This window comes from Eutrema salsugineum, unplaced genomic scaffold (genome assembly GCF_000478725.1).
Source record: "Eutrema salsugineum unplaced genomic scaffold, Eutsalg1_0 scaffold_1, whole genome shotgun sequence".
Classification (NCBI taxonomy): Eukaryota; Viridiplantae; Streptophyta; class Magnoliopsida; order Brassicales; family Brassicaceae; genus Eutrema; species Eutrema salsugineum.
This window is the reverse complement of record NW_006256909.1, coordinates 18120041-18141297: the sequence shown is the minus strand read 5'-3', so window position 1 is coordinate 18141297 and position 21257 is coordinate 18120041. Positions and strand designations below refer to the sequence as shown.

General features: G+C 38.7%; 1 protein-coding gene across 1 annotated transcript; it reads left to right on the top strand.

Annotated features, from left to right (window-relative positions):
* The first annotated feature begins 3161 nt into the window (after positions 1–3161).
* Positions 3162–4005, top strand: LOC18030312. Its single transcript, XM_006414878.2, has one exon. The coding sequence runs from the start codon at positions 3252–3254 to the stop codon at positions 3831–3833; it is 582 nt and encodes a 193-aa protein (XP_006414941.1). The 5' UTR covers positions 3162–3251; the 3' UTR covers positions 3834–4005.
* The last annotated feature ends 17252 nt before the right edge of the window (positions 4006–21257 follow it).

Genomic DNA, 21257 nt, shown 5'->3' with positions numbered 1-21257 from the left:
TCACTAAATATGCCGATGGAAATACGACTGATATACATCAATTTATATCACACGCAATTTAATCGTAAGTTAGTCGCAAACTTACGACTATTTCACGACTGCCCTAATTAGCGACTAAGGATTAACGACTACTTTTTGCAGTCCCTAATCAGACGTAAATGGCCAATTTACGACTACTTTCTGACGTTTTCTGGTGTCGATAAATTCGTGTATTATTGTATGAGAGTTCTACCATAGTTCCTTTTATCAAAGTTAGTAACTAATCATTATTAAAAAGGGTTTACTAATCAATTTGATATCAAGGAGACATAAAAATATCATTCGAATCCATGACATCATTTTGAACATGATAATATATGCATACATGCTGCAAACTTGAAAAAAACTCTTTCGAAGGTGAAGAAGATAAGCAAGTCAAAGCTTTGACAGTATCTTGCTGTTTGAATGATATGGTGTGTAGTATAAAAATAAAAGATTTTCTGGAAACTATCAGGCTATTTACTCGAAGGTAAACAAGTAAATCAAAAAAAAAATTTCATGATAGTATATCTTTCCCTTTTGTTCTAGCTATGCAATTTCATTACTTTTAGGTAGCTTAAAAATTTAAATAAATATGTTTTGTATTTTAAATTCTCAAAGTTTATAATGGTATTATTGTTTTTTTTATCTCATAGAAAGTTACTTTTCAAACTTTTTTAAAAATGGGTTAGTTTCAAGATTTCTAGTTTTTCAGAATATTAAATCAAAATTTCTCCATTTCCAATAGTTTTTTTGGCACAATTGTTTTCAGAAATAGTGTTAGCTTTCTGTTAAAAAAAAAAAAGAAACTTTTATTGATAGTTTCTGACGAAAAAGGTAAGGTTAATTGTTGACAAAAAAAAAGGCAAGGTTAATTATTGTTCACCTTACGTTTTATAAGGGAATCCATTTAAAAGTATGAAAAATATATAGTTATTTTGTACAAATGGCAATTGCTAAACCAAAAAAAAAACGCAGATTTCTTTTTATTAAAAAAATAGACCCTTTTTGGCTGAAAACGTCAAAACATCCAAACTATCTTCAACCATAAGTTTCTATTCGAATATACATTTCAAACCTATTATTTCTTATTTTAATATTTCTTATTATATTAAGAGATTTAAAAGATGGTTTAGAAAACATAAAAATATAATTTCATATCAATTATTTTGTAATAATTTAATATTACCGTGATAATTCTTAGAAATAATATGTATAGATATAATATTTCTATGATCAAAGATATCGAGATTATTATAAATAGAATCGAAATGAAAGAAAGCAAAACGGTATAATAGAATAAAACAAGACTTGTTGTCCGAATTTTAACCATGGAAAACTAAATTAATACACTTCATGTTTTGGTTAATAAAAGCAAAGAAAGAGATAAGCCCTTTAACAAAAAAAAAAAAGGCAAAGAAAGAGCCAAAGAGGTAAAACCTTTAACAAAAAAAAAAAAAAAAGAAAGAAAGAGGTTGGTGGATAAAAATTGGTAAAATAGATAAATCAAGAGTAGCTAAATAGAATGGTGCCAATTCAACAACCCGAGACTACTGTAACAGATCTACCCATTTCTACCTTTAAAAGCATGTCCTCACTCTTACTTCACTCCTTCCTTTAAAGTTTTGTAATCAAGATCCAATTTCTTCTACATTTTAAAACAAATGTTATTTGTAATTTAATTTTACTTTAAAAAGAAAATATTTAAAGAGATAAATTACTTTTCTTATTATAAATTAGTTTACTTAAGTCTAAAATTTTTTTTCTGTTGCCCATCTCCTTTTCCCTTTTTTTTTCACTTTAGTAATGATTAATTGTAACAATACAAAGTATACCACCAAGATTGCACTTTAGTTTATTGCATGTACTATACATTGAATATATAAAAATACATACTTTATACTGAACTCTTTTATATTATCAGCTGTGTTCATTTTTCTGTTAAAATATTAAATTTATCAGCTGGAAATAAGCCTGAATTTTTATTATTTTTAAATCAATATACATTATTCTAATTGTTCGCTAAAAATGCAGGAAGACTATGAATATGAACCTACTAAAATATATTTTTTTATTTATTTTAAAGACAAATTGATACCACAGAATCCAAAGAAGAGAATAATATAAATATAGGCAGACGAAGAAAATTATGGACTTTTTCGGTGATTTAAAAACAAGAACGAAAGCGTCTTGAAAGACAAAACTGACCATACAAAGTTACAAACACACAAATAATCATTGGTATGAATAGTTATAATTTATGTAAATAAATATGAATTGAACACAAATGAATAATTTTTAAAAAAATTTTAGAAAAATAAGAGTATATAACCTCTTCTAAACCAAAACCATCTAAAAGACTAAAACATATGTAAACCCTCTTTGTGCGGCATTCATTACTAACACATTGCCCTTCTCAACAAAAAATATTGAAAATTTCAATAACTAAACTTTCATAAAACTGACTATGAGGAATTTAAATTTTAGCCTAAATGTATAAAATAGTTAAGATATAAATCACTATCAGGAAAACAAAATATTGAGGAGAATAATTAGTATTGGTGTTATCTCAATGTTATCTTACATTAACAGAAAAAACTATCTGTGTATAGTGGATTTCTAAAATAGTAGAGTTTTGAGCACAAAAGGTTCTTAATTGAGAACCTCTACAAACACTTTAAAAACCATCAAATTAAAATATATTGAAAATATTTGTACTTTATTTAAGAAAACTCCAGATCTCTCACCACTGAAAGTGTTCTTAGTTACCGCTAATCTTTTCTCAATTGTTTGTGTAATTCTCTATATATGATAACCGTTTTGAGGAGTAGACAATAATATATAACATTATAATACTTCATTTATCAAATGTTGTTACCAGTAGTAATTGATGTTTGCCTGCGTAAGAATACATTACTTATTACATCTTTAAGGATATATATGATCCCATTTTTTTAAGCCGTCAAGAGAAATAACACGAGTGATTAATTTTGGTAGATGCTAATGTATTTCTTAAGCCGTCAATAGAATACATTAATTTTGATATATTTTTAAAAGTCATCCACCGATTTTTGCAAATAAAAAATAAACTAAACCATGTTCATTAAGTAGTATTCCTCTTTAATATAAGCAAAGAGCTTTCTACGGACAATTCACCAAACTCAAAGAAGAAGACAGAAGTAATAAGAGAAAACAGATCTGTCTCTCAATCTTTTGAAGAAAAGAAAAGGGCGATGGCTCTTAGAAGCTCAATCTCCAACACAAGAAAATTCTTCCAAAAAACTATCGACAACTTCAAATCATTCTTCTCCAACAATGGTACCTATCATAAACTACCCAAAACACCTAACAATACCTCCACTAACAATCCTCATCATCATTACCCAAACCCCAACATCATCACATCATCATCATCATCTATACAAAAGCAGTTTCAACCTAAAGCCAGAGACTATGTGACCAAAAACAGAGCTTTGACACAACCACCAAGAAGAGGAGATAGAGACGAGACACTCTTTTCCAAACCGAAGGTTGAGATTGTTCGTCGAAGGCTGGAAGAGATGGAGAAGATGATGAATGATGATATAATAAACGATGAGGAGCATGTCTCAGATGTTAGAGAGTTTCTGCATTGCTACTCTCGTCTTCGTTGTGCTGCTTACCTCGATGTGGTTGAGCAATTTTTCATGGAGGTCTACTCGGATTTCTTTAGCACTCAGCCTCTCGAGCACGCCAGAGCGGCCGTTCAATCACTGCACCCTACGGTGTTTGGAGTTAGATCCTACGGTGGAGGGTGGTCAGAAACATTGATGTAAAAGTTTGTTATGATGATCTCTCCTATAACTCTCTTCTTTTTTTTTTTGGTTGTTGTCTATATACTTTTTTAAGATCGTATTTTCTGTTGTGTGGCTGTATTTTAGTGGGGTTATTGGGTTTATGTATTTTACTGGATTTGGAACTCCAAACTAAATATAGTGTTATTGGTTATGTAATTTTTAATTTCGTTTTCGTTTTCAGATTCAGCGTTATGGTTTTATGATTTTAAAATTCAGTTTTTAATCACGTTCTATTCAACCGATTACTTATCAATTTGATTTCAGAAAATATTTTAGTGGATTTGAATGAATTTTCATGTTAAAAATATAAAGAATCAAATCCAAGGTAAAACCTCCAAATTTGCTCAGATTTACAAAAAGAAAGATTAATTTTAAATCCTATATAGATTTCTTAACTAATTAAAATACATAAATAAATATCGCCCATAGTTTTTATTTATTTTGGTAATGAATTATAAAAATAAAAATAGGTGAATCTTAGTTCGGAATATTTTAATTTTTTTTTTTAATTTCAGTCATTATTAATGATGGATTGATGAGTACACAAATAGAGTCCCAGATTTCAAGTTAAGGAAGACGGTAAACCGACTAGTCTGAGATGATGCCTTCTCGAAAAGCTTCAAAAAAGACTAAGGCATTGCAAGCTACGTCAATGTTCGACTTACAACCAAGAAAAGAAAACTGTCTTTATGTATAAAAGACCACACCATCATTTTCATTAGGCCTCGACGTTCGGCCCAAAACGCGACCGAACTGAGAATTTTGATTTCATCCAACCGGTGACATTTCAAAATGCATTCGATTCTCAGTTCGGTCCAGCTTGGTATCTTTGAATCGATCAGTTATTCATTTTTGTTTAAGAGTGTTATCAATTGGGGCATTTTTGAGTTTATAACGTCTAAAACAGAAACTTTTGAATTTTTATTATCAAAAAAACACTTTTCAACTATTTGGGCATTAAAAATGACTAAAAGCCCTTTTCATTAACACACAATAACTTATCTATATTATTTGAGTGTGTTACCATATGAGATACTTTTGAGTTTATAATGTCCAAAATAAACATTTTAGAGTTTTTATTACAAAAAATACACTTTTCTACTATTTGAAGCACTAAAAATGACTACAAAACCCCTTTCATTAACACATAATTAATTATCTATATTTTTTCTTTATTTAATATTATATTAATATCATACACCCCCCATAATTGTTTGTTGTTATCACTACAAGAAAACACACTCTTTGCAACCACAAAAATCGTCCTTAAATGGTCGCTAATACCCTATTTACGACTATATAAGGACTATTTGAAAGAGTCGCTAATATTTCATCGGAAAATTGAACGGTCGCAAATTAGACGCAAATTACCAACTAACTTATGACGTAGAAATGTAGTCGTATATTAGCGACAAAAGTGCCACGACACATATTGGTTGTTTATTAAGGACCATATTGTAACGACTATATTTAGCGACATAATTGACACTAACAACATTGATTGTTTATTAATGAGTAAATTGTGACATAATATTTTAGCGACTAATGTTTGACTCTTTCCCAAAGTCGTATAATTGCGACCCTTATGTAGTCGTTGATTTGCGACCCTTATGACGTAGAAATGTAGTCGTATATTAGCGACAAAAGTGCCACGACACATATTGGTTGTTTATTAAGGACCATATTGTAACGACTATATTTAGCGACATAATTGACACTAACAACATTGGTTGTTTATTAATGAGTAAATTGTGACATAATATTTAGCGACTAATGTTTGACTCTTTCCCAAAGTCGTATAATTGCGACCCTTATGTAGTCGTTGATTTGCGACTATTTAATGATTAAACCGTTGTGACTGAATTTTCATCGAGTCGCAAATTGGTTCCAAATTTGCGACTGATTTAGGACCATTATGTAGTCGTTGATTTGCGACTATTTAATGACTAAATCTTTGTAACTGAATTTTCATCGAGTCGCAAATTGGTTCCGAGTTTGCGATTGATTTAGGACAATTGTTATACCTTTTGGTTGCAAATGCGCCGCTTATTACTAACTAATTTCATTATGGTCATTTATCTAAAACCGTAATTAAATCTAAATTTAATTATTGAAAACCTAAAAATAAAATATTAATACGAATATGAACTAAAAACTTGACAGATTAGTCAACAAAAAAAGAGTTTCAAATCCCAAAATATGTTACATAGATTGCTTAGTCCAAAAAAAAAGACACAAGGAAAAGAACATAGAACTTAAAAGTTTAATTCATAGAGTTAAGAGTTTGGTGCGGGTGAGGAATCGTTTGAGAGAGCAGCTGGTGTAGGGGCTGGTGCATTGGTTTGTGCAGTGGCTGGTGCAGGGGCTGTTGCATTGGCTGGTGCGGCTGTTAATGTTGCGGCTGCTGATGTTGTGGCTGCTGAGGTGTTTGCTTGAGAAGCCAAAAACGATGCAAAGGCGGGATCCTTGTTTTTGACATATGAGAAGAGCAACTCCAAGTGTTTCTGAGCAGCTCGTGCCTCCTCGTCACGTCAAGAATTTTCAGCTTCTTGCTCGGCGATCTTTTGACGAGCAGCTTTGAGTTGTTCCTGCATCTTTAGGATTGATGAGGAAGAGCTTGCATAACAAGTCTCTTTCCTTTTTTTTTCCGGTGACTGTCTCTCCAATTGCACCAAGTCCATAAGGGTGTCCCTTGTCATCTATTACAGTAGACTAAAACAACAACAAAAACAACAACTGATCTCAGCAGAAATCTTATGATCAACCAACAAGAACCAAGCGATTCATCCCTGAACCAACAAGAACCAAGCGACTCATGTATGAACCAACAAGAACCAAGCGGCAACAAGAACCAACAAGAAGCAAAAAACAGAAGAGCCAAAACAAGAGAAGATGATTACCAAAACACAAAACGAAACCAACATGAACCAGAACACTATCAAATCCAACAAGAACACTATAAAAACACAAAACGAAACCAACATGAACCAGAACAAAACACAAGCGGCAACTAATCCACGACATAGACATTATCAAGTCCAAAGAAACTAAATAAAAGAAGATGATTATCAAAACCAGATAATCATCATCAAGTATATTGCTGTTCAAAAGAAAAATATTAAAAATGCTAAGAAGAAGTAAAAAATCGAAATTACCTTAAGGAAGATATCATCCTTTTCTTCAACGGTTAGGATCTGATGTGTAGACTGTTGGGAAGAATCATCTGAAGTGTCTGGACCGTCCACATCCAGTTCACTCACAAGCTCTTCTAAGTTCTTCTCATAAGCCTGAGCTACCTTCTCAGCCTTTCGATCAACGAATGTGCCATCTGCTCTGGTATGTGTTTTCATAAACACTTCACCAAGAGACACGGGACGCCCTAATGCTTCCTCCTATGATGATAGAAGCAAAGACAAATCATCAGACAAATTGAAAACTCATAACCCAAAAACTCAAAATCCAAAAAGTTATAACCCTTTACCATTTCCTGTTGAACTGTCAAGTGGGATTTCTGGCCGGAGACATGTTTATGGACTCCAAGTCCACCACGGTTTGAGTTACGGCACTGTGATTCAGTGGAGCTCCTCTCAATTGCATCAGGAGTGTCCCAATGAGCCCACATTTGAGTCCAAAAGCTTCGAGGCAATCCAAGGTGGTCTCTCGCCACTGTTTTTAGCTTGAGAGACAATGCCTTTCATCCTTTTTTTGGCCCTCTTCAAGAATCCTTGTTTGACCAAGTCAGTCAGGCCAATATCCCAATTGTACTTCTGCTACACATCAAAACAAGAGAATCAATATGTATTAGTGAGATAAAACAATAAAAACAATATGTATTAGTGAGATAACACAATCAAACAATGAAAACAGCAGCAAGACATTATGGCAAAAGTTCTGAAATATCTCTCTTGAACGGCTATAGATGTTCTCTTCCAACTGTAGTAAGGACCATCAAACTTCCTTCGGAAGATGCCAGCAATGACCCGAGACAATTTGCCTTTGTCCCGGTTAAACCTTGACATGAAAATCAAAAGAGTCAGAGACAAAAATACTAAACAAAATATAAACACAATAAGACAAAAATACTAAGTCAAATATACTAAGGCAAAGACAAAAAACAAGTTGGGATTTGTGTGTAGAACACTAACCATGTGGTTTGGACATCGAGTAGAGGATGTGGACTCAAGATGGGTAGATGTTTGATGTGACTTGATGTGTGGGTGTCAAGTTTTACCCTAATTGAAATCAATAGCTGCAAGTGCACAGCTGATCGATTGTAGTACTTAGGGATCGAATCCACAGGGAAGGAGGATCTTTTCCTGCAAAAAGCCTTTGAAATAAGTATTAAGTAAGGAAGTCTAGAACAAAAAACGGTTTAGTGGGGGTTTGGTAGTGTGTTTAAAATGTAAAAACGAAATATTAAAAGAGAATACGAGAATTAAATGACGTAATAACTAAACTTAATGAAAATGACTAAAAATGATAAAAATGGATATTCTAATGCTTAAATGAAAATGAACTAAAAAGGAAAGACAATATTGAACTAAAGCTTTAAAGAAAAACGGTGTAAAACAATAAGGAAGAAGGCGTTGGGCTTCAGGGAAGTTTTCTCAGGGGTACGAACGATTCAAAACATTGCTAGAGAGGAAATTTTGTAAGATCTTAGCTTAAACTTTTCGAACTGGAGTCACGGACGTATGAATACGCCACTGTCGTGATCATAGACAACTATCTCTCTCAACCCTGACCAGTAGGTTTCCACTCTAGCCCTGGAAGAGAAGAGATGCATTATGTTTAAGACTCGTCCTAATTCACAAATCGCCCATAGGTAGGTTTCCACTCCTATGTTTGTTTTGCTCTCCCAAACTAGATCTGATACCTGATGAACACTTTCGTGTCACCAAGCATCTGGATCAGATTGTAGTTCATGACGCTACTCTCATGCAGTAAAAACGAATTCAGAAGAAAAATTTCTCAGATTCGGCTCAAAAGCTCATGGAATCCTCATCGAACATATAAATCCCCATCAAAAATCCCTTAATCCCAACAATAAAACTACTCAGACATAATGAACGAAATCAAAAGCATAGTAATAATAAGTAGAATAGAAACCGAAATTGAAAAAGAAAGAACAAAGGTTCAAGAGAACAAATCTCTCTCTCCCTAAAACCTAAAACTTAAAAGTATTCTAAAACAATAAGAAAGATAGAATATGGATTAGGGTTCCTAAGACATGTATTTATAGTGCTCAAGACCTCTCTGGACGTCACTTAGGGTTTCTCCAAATGAGGGAATCAATGTGGGCTTCAGAAATGGGCTTTTAGGCTCGGAGGTTGATGGCCGCGGTCGGGAGTGCTGTGACTGCGGGGAATGTATGGTTTGCCGCGGTCAGGATGCTCCTGACCGCGGGAAATTGCTTGTTGGCCGCGGGTGGAAGTGCTTGCCGGCTGGTTTACGGGACATCTTGCTCTTCACGTATCTTTTGATTGAACCGTTGGATTGCCAAGATGTAAAGTGCACTGGAAAGCTGATACTTCCATCTTTAAGGTCTCCAAATATTAGCTGGATCAGACGGTGAGAAGGCCTTCAATCAGGGGTGAACTTCTGACGGTTTGACTCTGAGCTGAAATCTGGTTTTCTATCCATTTTGTTAAGTTTTTCCCTAAGTTACCTGAAAAGAGTCTGCGAACTACAAGTACTAGAAAAACGTGAGAAAAGTACTTAAAAGCAATTAAAAACATAGAAAAAGTATTTCAAAACGATCCATAAAAGTGGTCAAAATACGGTGTTATCAATGTTCTCGGCCAGGAAGAGCCAAAATATCGTCGAGCATCTGTTGGTAGTCCGGTTCTTGATTAACAGCAGGAGGAGCCGGTTGGTGATGTTGATTGTTCTGAGGAGGCGGTTGGTGCTGCTCTTGATTCTGAAGAGGCGCTTGGTGTTGGAGAACGTAAACAGGCGGAGGTGGCGGCGGTTGATGCTGGAGAACATAAACCGGCGGCGGTTGTTGCTGGGGAATCTGGACCGGCGGCGGTTGTTGCTGGGGAATCTGGACCGGCCGCGGTTGTTGCTGGGGATACTGCTGAGGAAGAATCGGCGGCGGTCTGGAATGATGTGACACTGATGCCTCCGCATTGTCCGACGACCGGTAGGAGGCATGAGACGACGAGCCGACTCTGCCGCTTGATCTCGCACTGGAGTTTAATCGGTCTCCACCACCGGCTTTAACACCTCGTCCTCTACCTCTTTTTGAAGCCATTAGAAAGGATTTGAAAGATTTCGAGAGTTTGAATTTGGATTTGAGATTAGGTTTTTGAAAGATTTTCGAGAAATGATTTGAGAGATTAAGGCATGGAGATTAAGGATTTGAGAGAGATTTCGAGAGAGGGATTTGAGAGAGACTTTAAGAGAGTTTTCGAGAGAGGCAGAGAGGAGGGTTTTCGGTGTGTGAATGAATTTTGATTAAGTGAGGAAGAATGGTTTTTGTATTGTCTTTGTTTTTAACGGAGGAGTTCCAAAAGAGTCGCAAAATTCAGTCGCAATTAATAAAATGGAGGAAATAATTACCGCTTAAATTTACAAATAATTCAAAATTTTGGACCATCAATGGTCCTAAAAATTTTTACAAAAAGAAGTTGCAAAATCATATCAATTCAGTCACAAATTGCAACTAATGTGGGACTAATTGAGAAGAGTCACAAGTCAATACCCTAAACCCTAAATTTTTAGATGAAAAAATGGCAAAAACAAGACCTCACAATCATTCTTATTCCTATTTTAACACTATAACAATCTATTTTAACGATAAAATGAAGAAAGCTAAGTATTTTTTGAAAGATTTCTATATTTCCAAATAATTTCTTATAAGACATATGAACATTCAAAACATTTAGTGAGAATTGGGAAACAAAATTTTAAAAATTTAGAATATGAAAGATTAACTTCAAGTATGAAGGTTTATTGTATTATTGAGTTCTAAACTCTGCACAAACGTTTTAATTAACATTTTTTCACTTCTATTTTGATAATGGTATACATACAATCTAAAGTGTTGCTAAGTCGTAACAAATGAGTCCCAAATTCAGGTGTTGGTCGCAAAATAATCTTTATGCGGTCACATATTACGACTATAGAGGAACAAAACTTATGGCGTCACAAGTCAATCACTAAACCCTAAACTTTTAGAGCAAAGAATATCAATAATAATACATCTCAATCATTCTTATTCCTATTTTAACACTATAAGTATCTATTAAAAGACAAAATGAAGTTTTTCTAACAATTTTTTGACAAATTTCTTCATTTCAAAATCATACCCTATAAAATCTATATTCCTTCACTACATATCTAATGACTGTGTGAGCCAAAACTCACACAACCAAGAATTTGTGAAGAGAAACTAAGGGATCTGAAACTTCTAGGGTAATCGCAAGAACAGTAAGATCAAAAGAGGATTTTTATTGCTGTAAAGTGTTTAGTCCTTATTGCTTAGGGTTGCCAAAGTTGGCGGAATGAATTGCATACATCATATATTTATACTAACTTTCTAAACCGCCTAGCCGAAAATCTCGGGCGAGATTTTCGGAATATTTCCTTATCGCCTCGAGCGGCTGACCGCCTTTGCATCTCGCCTAGGGTTTTCCATGGGCTTCATCTTTCAAGGCTTTGGTTCGGCCCGTCCAAGCTTCTTTACGGCTCAGCCCATCTAGCCTTCTTCACGGCTCAGCCCACTTGCCATGGGGACATGATCTAGCCCACCGCACCGATACACGGCTCGGCCCAAACGTGTTGAAGTGGGGCTCGGCCCATTTCTTTTGATGCGGCTCGGTCAACCTGTCTTCTTTCACGGCTCTCCCTACTGGCCTATCTGCACGGCTCTCCCATTTGTCTTGGTGAGAACGGCTCTCCACTTGTCATGGTGAGAAGGGTCTTCCACTTGGCGACCACGGCTCTCCCACTTGGCGACCACGGCTCTCCCACTTGGCGACCACGGCTCTCCCACTTATCTTTCTTCCATACTTAGCCATTCTGAGGTGGTTTATCTACTTGGGGTGAAAACCGACCCCAACAGTTAGCCCCCCAGCTCGTCAGTTTCGGAGGCGAGAGTGACGAGGTCCATTATTTTCGACTGTAGGATAAACCACTGAGTTAGACGCCGAGGCGTTTTGGGAATGAAGACACCGAGGCATTTTGGGAATGAAGACGCCGAGGCGTTCTGGGAATGAAGGCGCCGAGGCGTTTTGGGAATGAAGGCGCCGAGGCGTTTTGGGAATGAAGACGCCGAGGCGTTCCCAAGGAATGCCGAGGATGCCGAGGTGTTCGAGATGGTACCGAAGATGCCGAGGCAAGATTAAGGACGAGGCGATTTTTTTTTTTTATTAATAGTGATAGCCCATGACGAGGTGATTTGAGGAGGTTATGCCGAGCCGAACAAATGGCGAGGCGTTTCGAGAGAAAGCTCGTGCCGAGCTGTTTTGTTAGCGGCAAGGCGTCTCAAGAAAGAACGTCAATGCCAAGCCGTTTCGTTAACGACGAGGCGTTTCAAGAAACAGATTCAACGCCGAGCCGTTTCGTTAACGACGAGGCGATTCAAGAAACAGATTCAACGCCGAGCCGTTTCATTAACGACGAAGCGATTCGAGAGAGAAAGAGTCAATACCGAGCCGTTTCGTTAACGACGAGGCGTTTCAACAAAACAGATTCAATACCGAGCCGTTTCGTTAACGACGAGGCGTTTCAAGAGGGAAAGAGTCTATACCAAGCCGTTTCGTTAACCTGGGTACCCTGACTGTTGGTCTTCCGAGAGGAAATTCCTGATCTTTCGGTGCGTGCCAACGACGCAGTCCGGTATAGCCAGTTCACCGCGGATCCCACGCCCTGTTGGACGGCTTCCCGAGGTTTACGCGGAATTCACGCGCTTCGTTTTTTCTATAAATAGGTGAGCTCCTTCACTCTTCCTCATTATCTCCAGACTCACTCGTTTTCACTAAAGGTAGCTCTCCTTTCTCTCTTCTTTCTCTCTCTAGTTTATTTATTTTCCGGCTAGGGTGTCCGAGGTCTCCGCCATCCCAGATCTTTTTCCGGCAGAGGTTCGCCGAGTCCTTCTGTAATTCTTGTATAACTTGTAAATCATGTCGAGCCGCTCCGACGATTCGTTGGACTCGCTTTTTCATTATGAGCCGAGCCGCGTAGATGCCGAGGCGAGAAGTTCAACAGAATCCTCCGAGGTGTCTGTTTCGCCGAACCCTTCCAATTGTTCATCTGACGAGGCGTCGAATGACGCGAATCCATCAAACGAGGGTTCTGCAAATGACGAGCCGTTGGCTTCGACGAGCCATCCCCAGGACCCGGTTCCTGATGAAGGTGTTAATCGCGCCATAGTAAAAGCCGAGGAGGAAGCGTTTCCCTTTGACCTACTCGAGGCGAATTACGAGTTGGAACGTCTCATGGCGTCCCGAGGCGCTTCCACATCTGGGCGAGGGCCACCAGTTAAAAGACTAAAGCCTGATCCGCCTGGCTCTACGCTTTCTTCCTTTGAGTCGCTCGAGGCGTTGAGGCATCGCTTCGGGATATCCGAGGCGGTGGAGTTTGTCGTTCCCGAGAAGAGCGACCGAACCGACAAGCCTCCAGAGAATCACTTCACTCTGTACGAGGCGTTCTTCGAGCTTTGCTTTCTCTGGTTCCCAATCCCCGGAGTGATCCTCGAATACCTTTGGAAACACGGGATCTCGATTGGGCAGATTATGCCGAGGGGATTACGGCATATGATCGGCATTTTAGTCCGAAGCTTCGAATGCGGTCTTGACATCGAGCTGAATCACCTGCTGAACTTGCTGGAAATCGGGAAAGCTCCGAAAGGAAATAGGTTCTATATTTCCAACAAGGCGAAGCGACGGATTATTGGCGGTTTTCCCAGCAAGGATCAGTTTTGGACTGAACGCTTCTTCTACGTCTTGGTGAACGAGGCGTCGGTCGGCGAAGATTACGTTCACCAAACCAAGACCGCTTGGGGACCACTTGGTAGCCGACCCGAAGCTTTGCCTCGGCTCGGAGATTCAGTTCATATTCTCTTCCTTTTCTGAAACTTTTGCTTTTTTGCTTTGTTTTGCAGTTCGGTGCTATCTTCCCCCGATTCCCGACGACCTCTTTACTGTTCGAGATTCTCTTTCGGCGCGGAAGATTAATTGGAGAAAAAACTTCACCCTCGAAAGAGTATAAAAAGCGCGAGCCATCCTTGCCGGAGTCCCCGTCAGTTCTTCGTCCTTAAGTTCTTCGAGAGATACCCGAGAGAAGATGGTGGTAATCGCCCTTAGAGAAAGGAAGAGGCGCGAGGAAGAGGAAGCCGCTAGACGAGCTGCCGAGGCGGCTCGCGCGCAAACTGAGGTGGTTTTGGCGTAAGCCGAGGCGGTCTCAGCGCAAACCGAGGCCGTCCTTCAACCCGACCCTCCGAGCCGGGAAGGGGATGTGATGATCCGAGCCGCAGAAGGAGACACTGCCGAGGCGGCTGAGAGAGATGTAGTGCCCGAGGTGGAACCGGGCGAAATTATCCCCGAGGTGTCCGGGGACGGCTCGGCGGCGCAGAGTAAGACTCCTTCGCAATCCGCCATCCTGGCCCTCCCGAGGCCACCGACTTCGGTGGTCCAGAAGCATGACTCTAGCCGAAAACGTTTGGCTACTGACAAGGGGAAAGGCGTCGCCGTCCAGAAGGACGAGCCAGAAGAGGCGGAAACCGACGCCCGGGGACCCCGCCGCGCGTAAATTGGTTGTTGACGACCCCGACGCTTCTGCCGTCATGTTCTCGCGTGTAAATAACGCGAACACGCGTCTTCCTCCTCTGGAGAAGCTGAGGAGGCCGAGGTCATACGAGCGTGGTACCAAGGTACATTTCTATTCGCTTTCCTTTATTTTCGTAAACTTTTGCTAAGTGTTTAACGCGAGCTTGTTCTTTGCAGTTTGTCGCGGCCATTAACGACCTGATGGCCGAGTATGAGGCGGACCTGTCTAAGGTCGAACGTCGCTTGGACGAGGCCCGAAATGAGACCGCGGCGTCAAAGGTGAAGCTGGAAGAGGCGCAAAATGAAGCCGTGGCAGCGAAGGGGAAACTCACCGAGGCGATGACCCGAGTGTCGAGGTTGGAAGAGGAGAAGATAGTTCTCCGAGCAGACGTTAACAAAGTTTCCGCCTCGGTGATTCGCCTGGAGGAAGCAAGGAGAGCCAAAAGCGCCAAGGTGGCGTTGCTTAAAAGGCGTATCGAGGCCAAGGACGCGGTGTTCGAAGCCAAGGTCAAACGCGCGAAGAAGGAGGCGAGGCGCGAGCTGACGGCAAAGTTTCAGGAACGCCTTGCCAAGGTGGAGGAGGGTTTGGTCAAGCTCGAGAAGGCCAAAAATGATGAGAACGATCTGGGACAGATCAAGGGCAATCTTGCGATGATTGCCGACCTGAAGAAGCCGGACGCCCCGACGCTTGACGATGAGGAGGCGAAGCTGAAAAGCTGGGAGAGTGAGTATGCCGACGACGAGGCGTACGAGCGTATTGCTTCCGAGATTCGGGGCGAACTGTATTACTCTCCCGTATCGCCGGACTCGGTCGACACCACCCTCGGCAACGAGCCGCTCGAAGAAACAGCGGCCAATTTAGGCGTTGTGGACCCGAACGGCTCGAACGTGGGTACGCCGATTCCCTCGAACCTTCTCGCCGATCATGAAACGCAGTCCGCGGCATGAGTTTTGGCTCACAAATTTTTCTTGCTTGCTTCTGTACTTAGGATTTTATCCGCTCTCTTTTGAACTTTTATGTGTTTTGTGCCTGGACGGCTTTATCCACCCGACTCTTTATTTTCGCTTAATGAATATATTTTCCTTAGCCGTTTTCGGACTTACTTGTCCATTAATCCATAAAAATGTTTACGAAAAATTGTCAAGGACAAAGGCTGTTATGTTGAGAGCGATTTTGATTTCTTCCTTAACTGTATTTTCGAATTTGACCGAAACATGGGCTAAGGGATGAATTGTTTTAAGGACCTCGTTTAGGTTCTAGGCAAATCTTTGATAGTAAAAGAGTGTTACATGATAATGTTTAGGCAAATCTTTGCTGGTAATGCCGAGCCGTGTTTACGGCGAGGCGTTTTCGCTTTGAATGTTGCCGAGCCGTGTAAACGACGAGGCGTTTTTGTATTGAATGGTGCCGAGCCGTGAAAACGACGAGGCGTTTTTTTTTTGTATGGTGCCGAGCCGTAAGGACGACGAGGCGTTTTGGCTTTGTATGGTGTCGAGCCGTAAGGACGACGAGGCTTTTTGGCTTTCGTTTTTGTTAGCCAAAGACGAATTGGTATTCTCATTGAATCTGACTATGGACCGGCGTTTCCGAGAGGATGACTATGCTTGTCCGGGTTTTAGGAGTTTACTTCGGTTTTAGAGAAAGCGATGTAGTCTCGGCTTATATTCTCGTGTGCGATAGTAAACCGTGGCGACCTGATACGTTTTTGGTCTGATATTTGTATAGCGCGCTTAATTTTTATCCGTAGAGGATGTAACTTGCACCCTCGTCCTAGGAAAGGTGGTAAAAATCCATTTAGAGAACTTTGTATTTGTTGCCCGTTGTGGCCAGCAACGAGACGAGGCGTTAGGTGGCTTAGTTTGCCGAGCTGAAACTGAGGACCGATTAAGGTCCGAGGTAATCAGGTCATGATTACTCGCCGAAGTGATGAGTGAAAAAATTAAAAAAATCCGAACTTGTTACAATAAGTTGCTGATTTAGAAAGAATGAGAAACTAGCCGAAGCGATAATGAACAGACGTGAAATAAGTAGATGATTCAAAACGAATTGAGAATGTGCCGAAGTGGCGATGTTCCTAAGTGAGCAAGCTAAAATTGTAGAGTAAAAGAAGTATGCATACGTACCCACTCCCCCCCCCCCCTTTTTAGGAGGGGGAACAGCTAAACCCGTCCGAGGACAGGCTGCCTACGTACCCTTTGCAGGGATCAAGCCGTCCCGTAGTTCATATTGGTCGTGCTGTATCCTTAGTGATAGTATTTCTTCAGGTGCATTGCGTTCCATGATCTTGGAATCGCCTCGTCAGCTAGTGTCGCGAGTTCGTAGACTCCTGGACGAACCACTTTTGTGACCGCGGGTCGAGCTTGCTTCATCTTCAAGGCTGTGTCATATGCCTTCAGTGCATCGAGAATATTATATCCAACCGTTAGACTGTATCCAAACCAATTGTATTTGAAAGCTGGTCAGCTCCTATATATTTTCTTCAAATTGATCAGATGGTAAGAATGTAGTTTGACGGTCTGAACTTATCTAAAAATGTAGTTTTGTTTCAAAATGCATCTAATGGTATCTTCACGCAAACGAGATCAAACACTATATGGTAATACTGTTGAGATTTCTCTCAAATTCGTCAAAAAAAAATCGTCACATGAATTATCAAGTTGAGATCGTACGTTATCTAGTTGGTGAAATGATAAAGCTAATTGAAAAATAGAAAATTGGCTGTATGAAAATTGATTAAAAGATTGTTATTATTTGATGATGGATTGTTCATAGATTCTTGTGATTTGCGATCCTGTGAACGGAAATTATATTTTTCATTAGGTAATTCGATATTCACATCTCACTTGTGATGCAGATGAAAATTAGTTATTTTTGTATTGAGAGCGGGACTATAGAAACCACTACACACACATTCATTTCAGATTTGAGGGATTCTTCAGTTCTTAATACGATGGTGTTATAATTTTTTTGGTATTACATACTGCTCCTCGGATTCAGATACATATTTCTGTTGAGCTTATTCTTTACTATGCGTTTAGTTCGACAATTTATGTTAAAATCTGTGTGATTTTGTTTCCAGGTCGTGGTGTTTTACAAACATTTGTTGTTTCTAGTGACCTGCGTCCCAGGCTGGGCATAATTACTTATTACTCAGCTTGTACCTCATATTTCCCCCTACCCGGCTTAAAAAGTCTAAGTATTTGACATGGTAAACTCGAGTAACAAGTCAACAAATCCCTTTTATTAATTGCAAATATGGATCAAATATCAAGTATCATTATTATTATTATATCTAAATTATTATTATTATATCTAGTACTTGTGTTGTTACTTGTCATGTATTGTAATCCATTACTCGGTACTTGTTATAAAAAAAATACTTGGTACATGTTAATACCAAAAAAATTGTTACCCGTTTTAAAGCTCAAAAACTTAATCCAGTCCAAAAACAATTAACTTTTAGAAAGATAATGAAGAATTTTATTTTGTCAAGTGATGGACTTTTGGCAAGTAACAAATCGGATCAAGTCACTTGTTTAATGATTACATAAATGAATTTTAACTTATAAGATATTACAGAATACTTTATAATAAATTAATTTTTATTTGTAAGATATTATATAACTTTTTTTTGTCATCTACCCAACTAATACATCACGTGTGGCCAGCCAGAAGTGTGGTCCGGAGCTCAAATATTATATAACTAAATCTTATACATTAATTAATTAAATTATATAAATTTTTATGGATCAAAATAGCAGGTCTTAGTTAATAGTAAATTAGGCCAAAATTATTTTAGGAACAAAATTTCATCTACTAAATAATATAATCATCATTAATTATGTAAATATGAGATAACAAATATCATCGTTAAGTATATAATAATAATAATAATGTTGTAAAACAGTTATCGAGAGAGAGAGAGAAAATTGGTGTGTCTTATTCCAAAGATAAAGAGAGGTATATATAGTATTACAAAGGTCTAGCTATCACTTCAAGTTCCCGATGTGGGACAAATACAATATTAGTAATGGACCTTATAATGGGCATCTATATTAATATTCATAACACTCCCCCTGATGACCATTATAACGATATTATAGTAAAGCGCGTAAGATGCTGCCTCATTAAAAACCTTACTAGGAAAACCCTGTGGGAAAAACCATAGTTAAGGGAAAAAGAGTGCAGCGCGCATTTACTCCCCCTCATGTGTACCTCCGAGATCCTTGAGACGTCGTAATCCAATAAGTTGAATCAACTTCTTGAAGGTAGCAGTTGGAAGCGCCTTGGTAAATAAATCTGCCAAATTATCACTTGAGCAGATCTGTAGAACACGAATATCACCATTCTTCTGCAAGTCATGTGTAAAGAAGAATTTCGGTAGAATGTGCTTTGTTCTATCTCCTTTGATGTATCCTTCCTTAAGTTGAGCGATGCAAGCAGCATTATCTTCATACATAATTGTTGGAGCTTCTTTCCCTTTTAATAAACCACAATCTTCTCGGATATGTTGAATGACAGACCTTAACCATACACACTCTCGACTGGCTTCATGGATAGCTAAAATCTCAGCATGGTTAGAAGAAGTAGCTGTAATGGTTTGCTTCATAGAACGCCAAGCAATAGCTGTACCACCACATGTGAATACATATCCTGTCTGTGATCTGGTATTATGGGGATCAGATAAATATCCAGCATCTGCAAAACCAATTAAATCTCCTTTGGATGGGTTAGAGAAGAATAAACCCATATCTTTCGTTCCTTTGAGGTAACGCAATAGGTGTTTAATCCCATTCCAATGTCTTCGAGTTGGACATGAGCTAAACCTTGCCAATAAATTTACAGCAAACGATATGTCGGGTCTCGTATGACTCGCAAGGTACATTAATGCTCCTATTGCACTTAAGTATGGTACTTCTGGACCAAGTACTTCTTCATCCTCATCTCGAGGTCAAAAGGGATCTTTTGACACATCAAGTGATCTTACGATCATTGGGCTGCTCAAAGGGTGTGCATCATCCATATAAAACCTTTTAAGCACCTTTTCTGTGTATGTCGTTTGATGCACTAAGATTCCATCCTTTAGATGCTCAATTTGCAATCCCAAGCAAAATTTGATTTTCCCAAGATCTTTCATCTCAAATTCTTTCTTCAAATATTCCACTGTATGGGAAATCTCTTCTTGAGTTCCAATGATATTTAAATCATCGACATACACTGCAATTATAACAAATCCTTGCTCAAATCTCTTTATAAAAATGCACGGACTGATAGGGTCATTCTTGTACCCTTCCTTTAACAAATACTCACTAAGGCGATTATACCACATACGCCCAGATTGTTTCAGTCCATAAAGAGATCGATTCAACTTTATGCAGTATTGTTCTCGAGAACTAGGATTTGCTGCTTCTGGCAGTTTAAATCCTTCTGGAACTTTCATGTAAATATCATTATCCAGTGGATCATATAAGTAGGCTGTGACTACATCCATCAAACGCCAATCAAGTCCTTCTTTTATTGCCAGACATATAAGGAACCTGAACGTTGTTGCATCCACCACAGGAGAGTATGTCTCTTCATAATCAATTCCAGGTCTTTGTGAGAATCCTTGTGCAACTAAACGTGCCTTATATCTCAAAATTTCACCATTTTTATTCTTCTTTTGCACAAAGACCCATTTATGTCCCACTTGTTTAACACCTTTAGGTGTACGGACTATTGGTCCAAAAACTTCTCTTTTTGAAAGAGACTTTAATTCTGCACCTATTGCCTCATTCCATTTTGTCCAATCACTTCTTTGTGTACACTCTATAATAGACGTTGGTTCATGATCCTCATTTTCATCCATAACATCAAGTGCTACATTGCATGCAAAATTTTCATCGACGTCGATTTGCTTTCGGTTCCATTTTATTCCAGACATGACATAACTTATTGAGATCTCTTCATTCTCAGGTACCTGAATTTCTTTATGTCCCATGTCTATGGTCTCTTCCGGAGATCCATCAATATTATTACCATCCTTGGTTTCATCACTGCCAATTTCTGCTCCTTTTCTTTTTTGAGGATTTTTATCTTTGGAACCGATAGGTCTACCACGCTTCAAACGTGCCTTAGACTCGCTAGCAACTTGATTTTGTCCTTCTTGGACATTAATTCGAATCGGAGCATTTACAGCTGGTATATGTGACCTTGTCACCTTATTTGGGTCAGAGAATGAGTCTGGCAACTCATTTGCTAAGCTCGGTAAATGAATTATCTTTTGGACTTCTAAATCACATTCTTTAGTCCGAGGATCAAGATATGACAATGATAATTCATTCCAGCGAATTTCTTTTCCCAGCTTATTATTTTCTCCCCCTAATGTTGGAAAGACTGATTCATTAAAATGACAGTCTGCAAATCGAGCCTTAAATAAATCTCCAGTGGATGGCTCTAGAAATTTAATTATCGATGGAGAATCGAATCCAACATATATTCCCAACCTCCTTTGAGGTCCCGTGGTGGAGCAATTGGAACATATACAGCACATCCAAAAATTTTCAGATGGGAAATATTTGGTTCATGACCCAATATCAACTGTGATGGGGAGAACTTATGATTACTCGTTGGCCTGATGCGAATTAATTC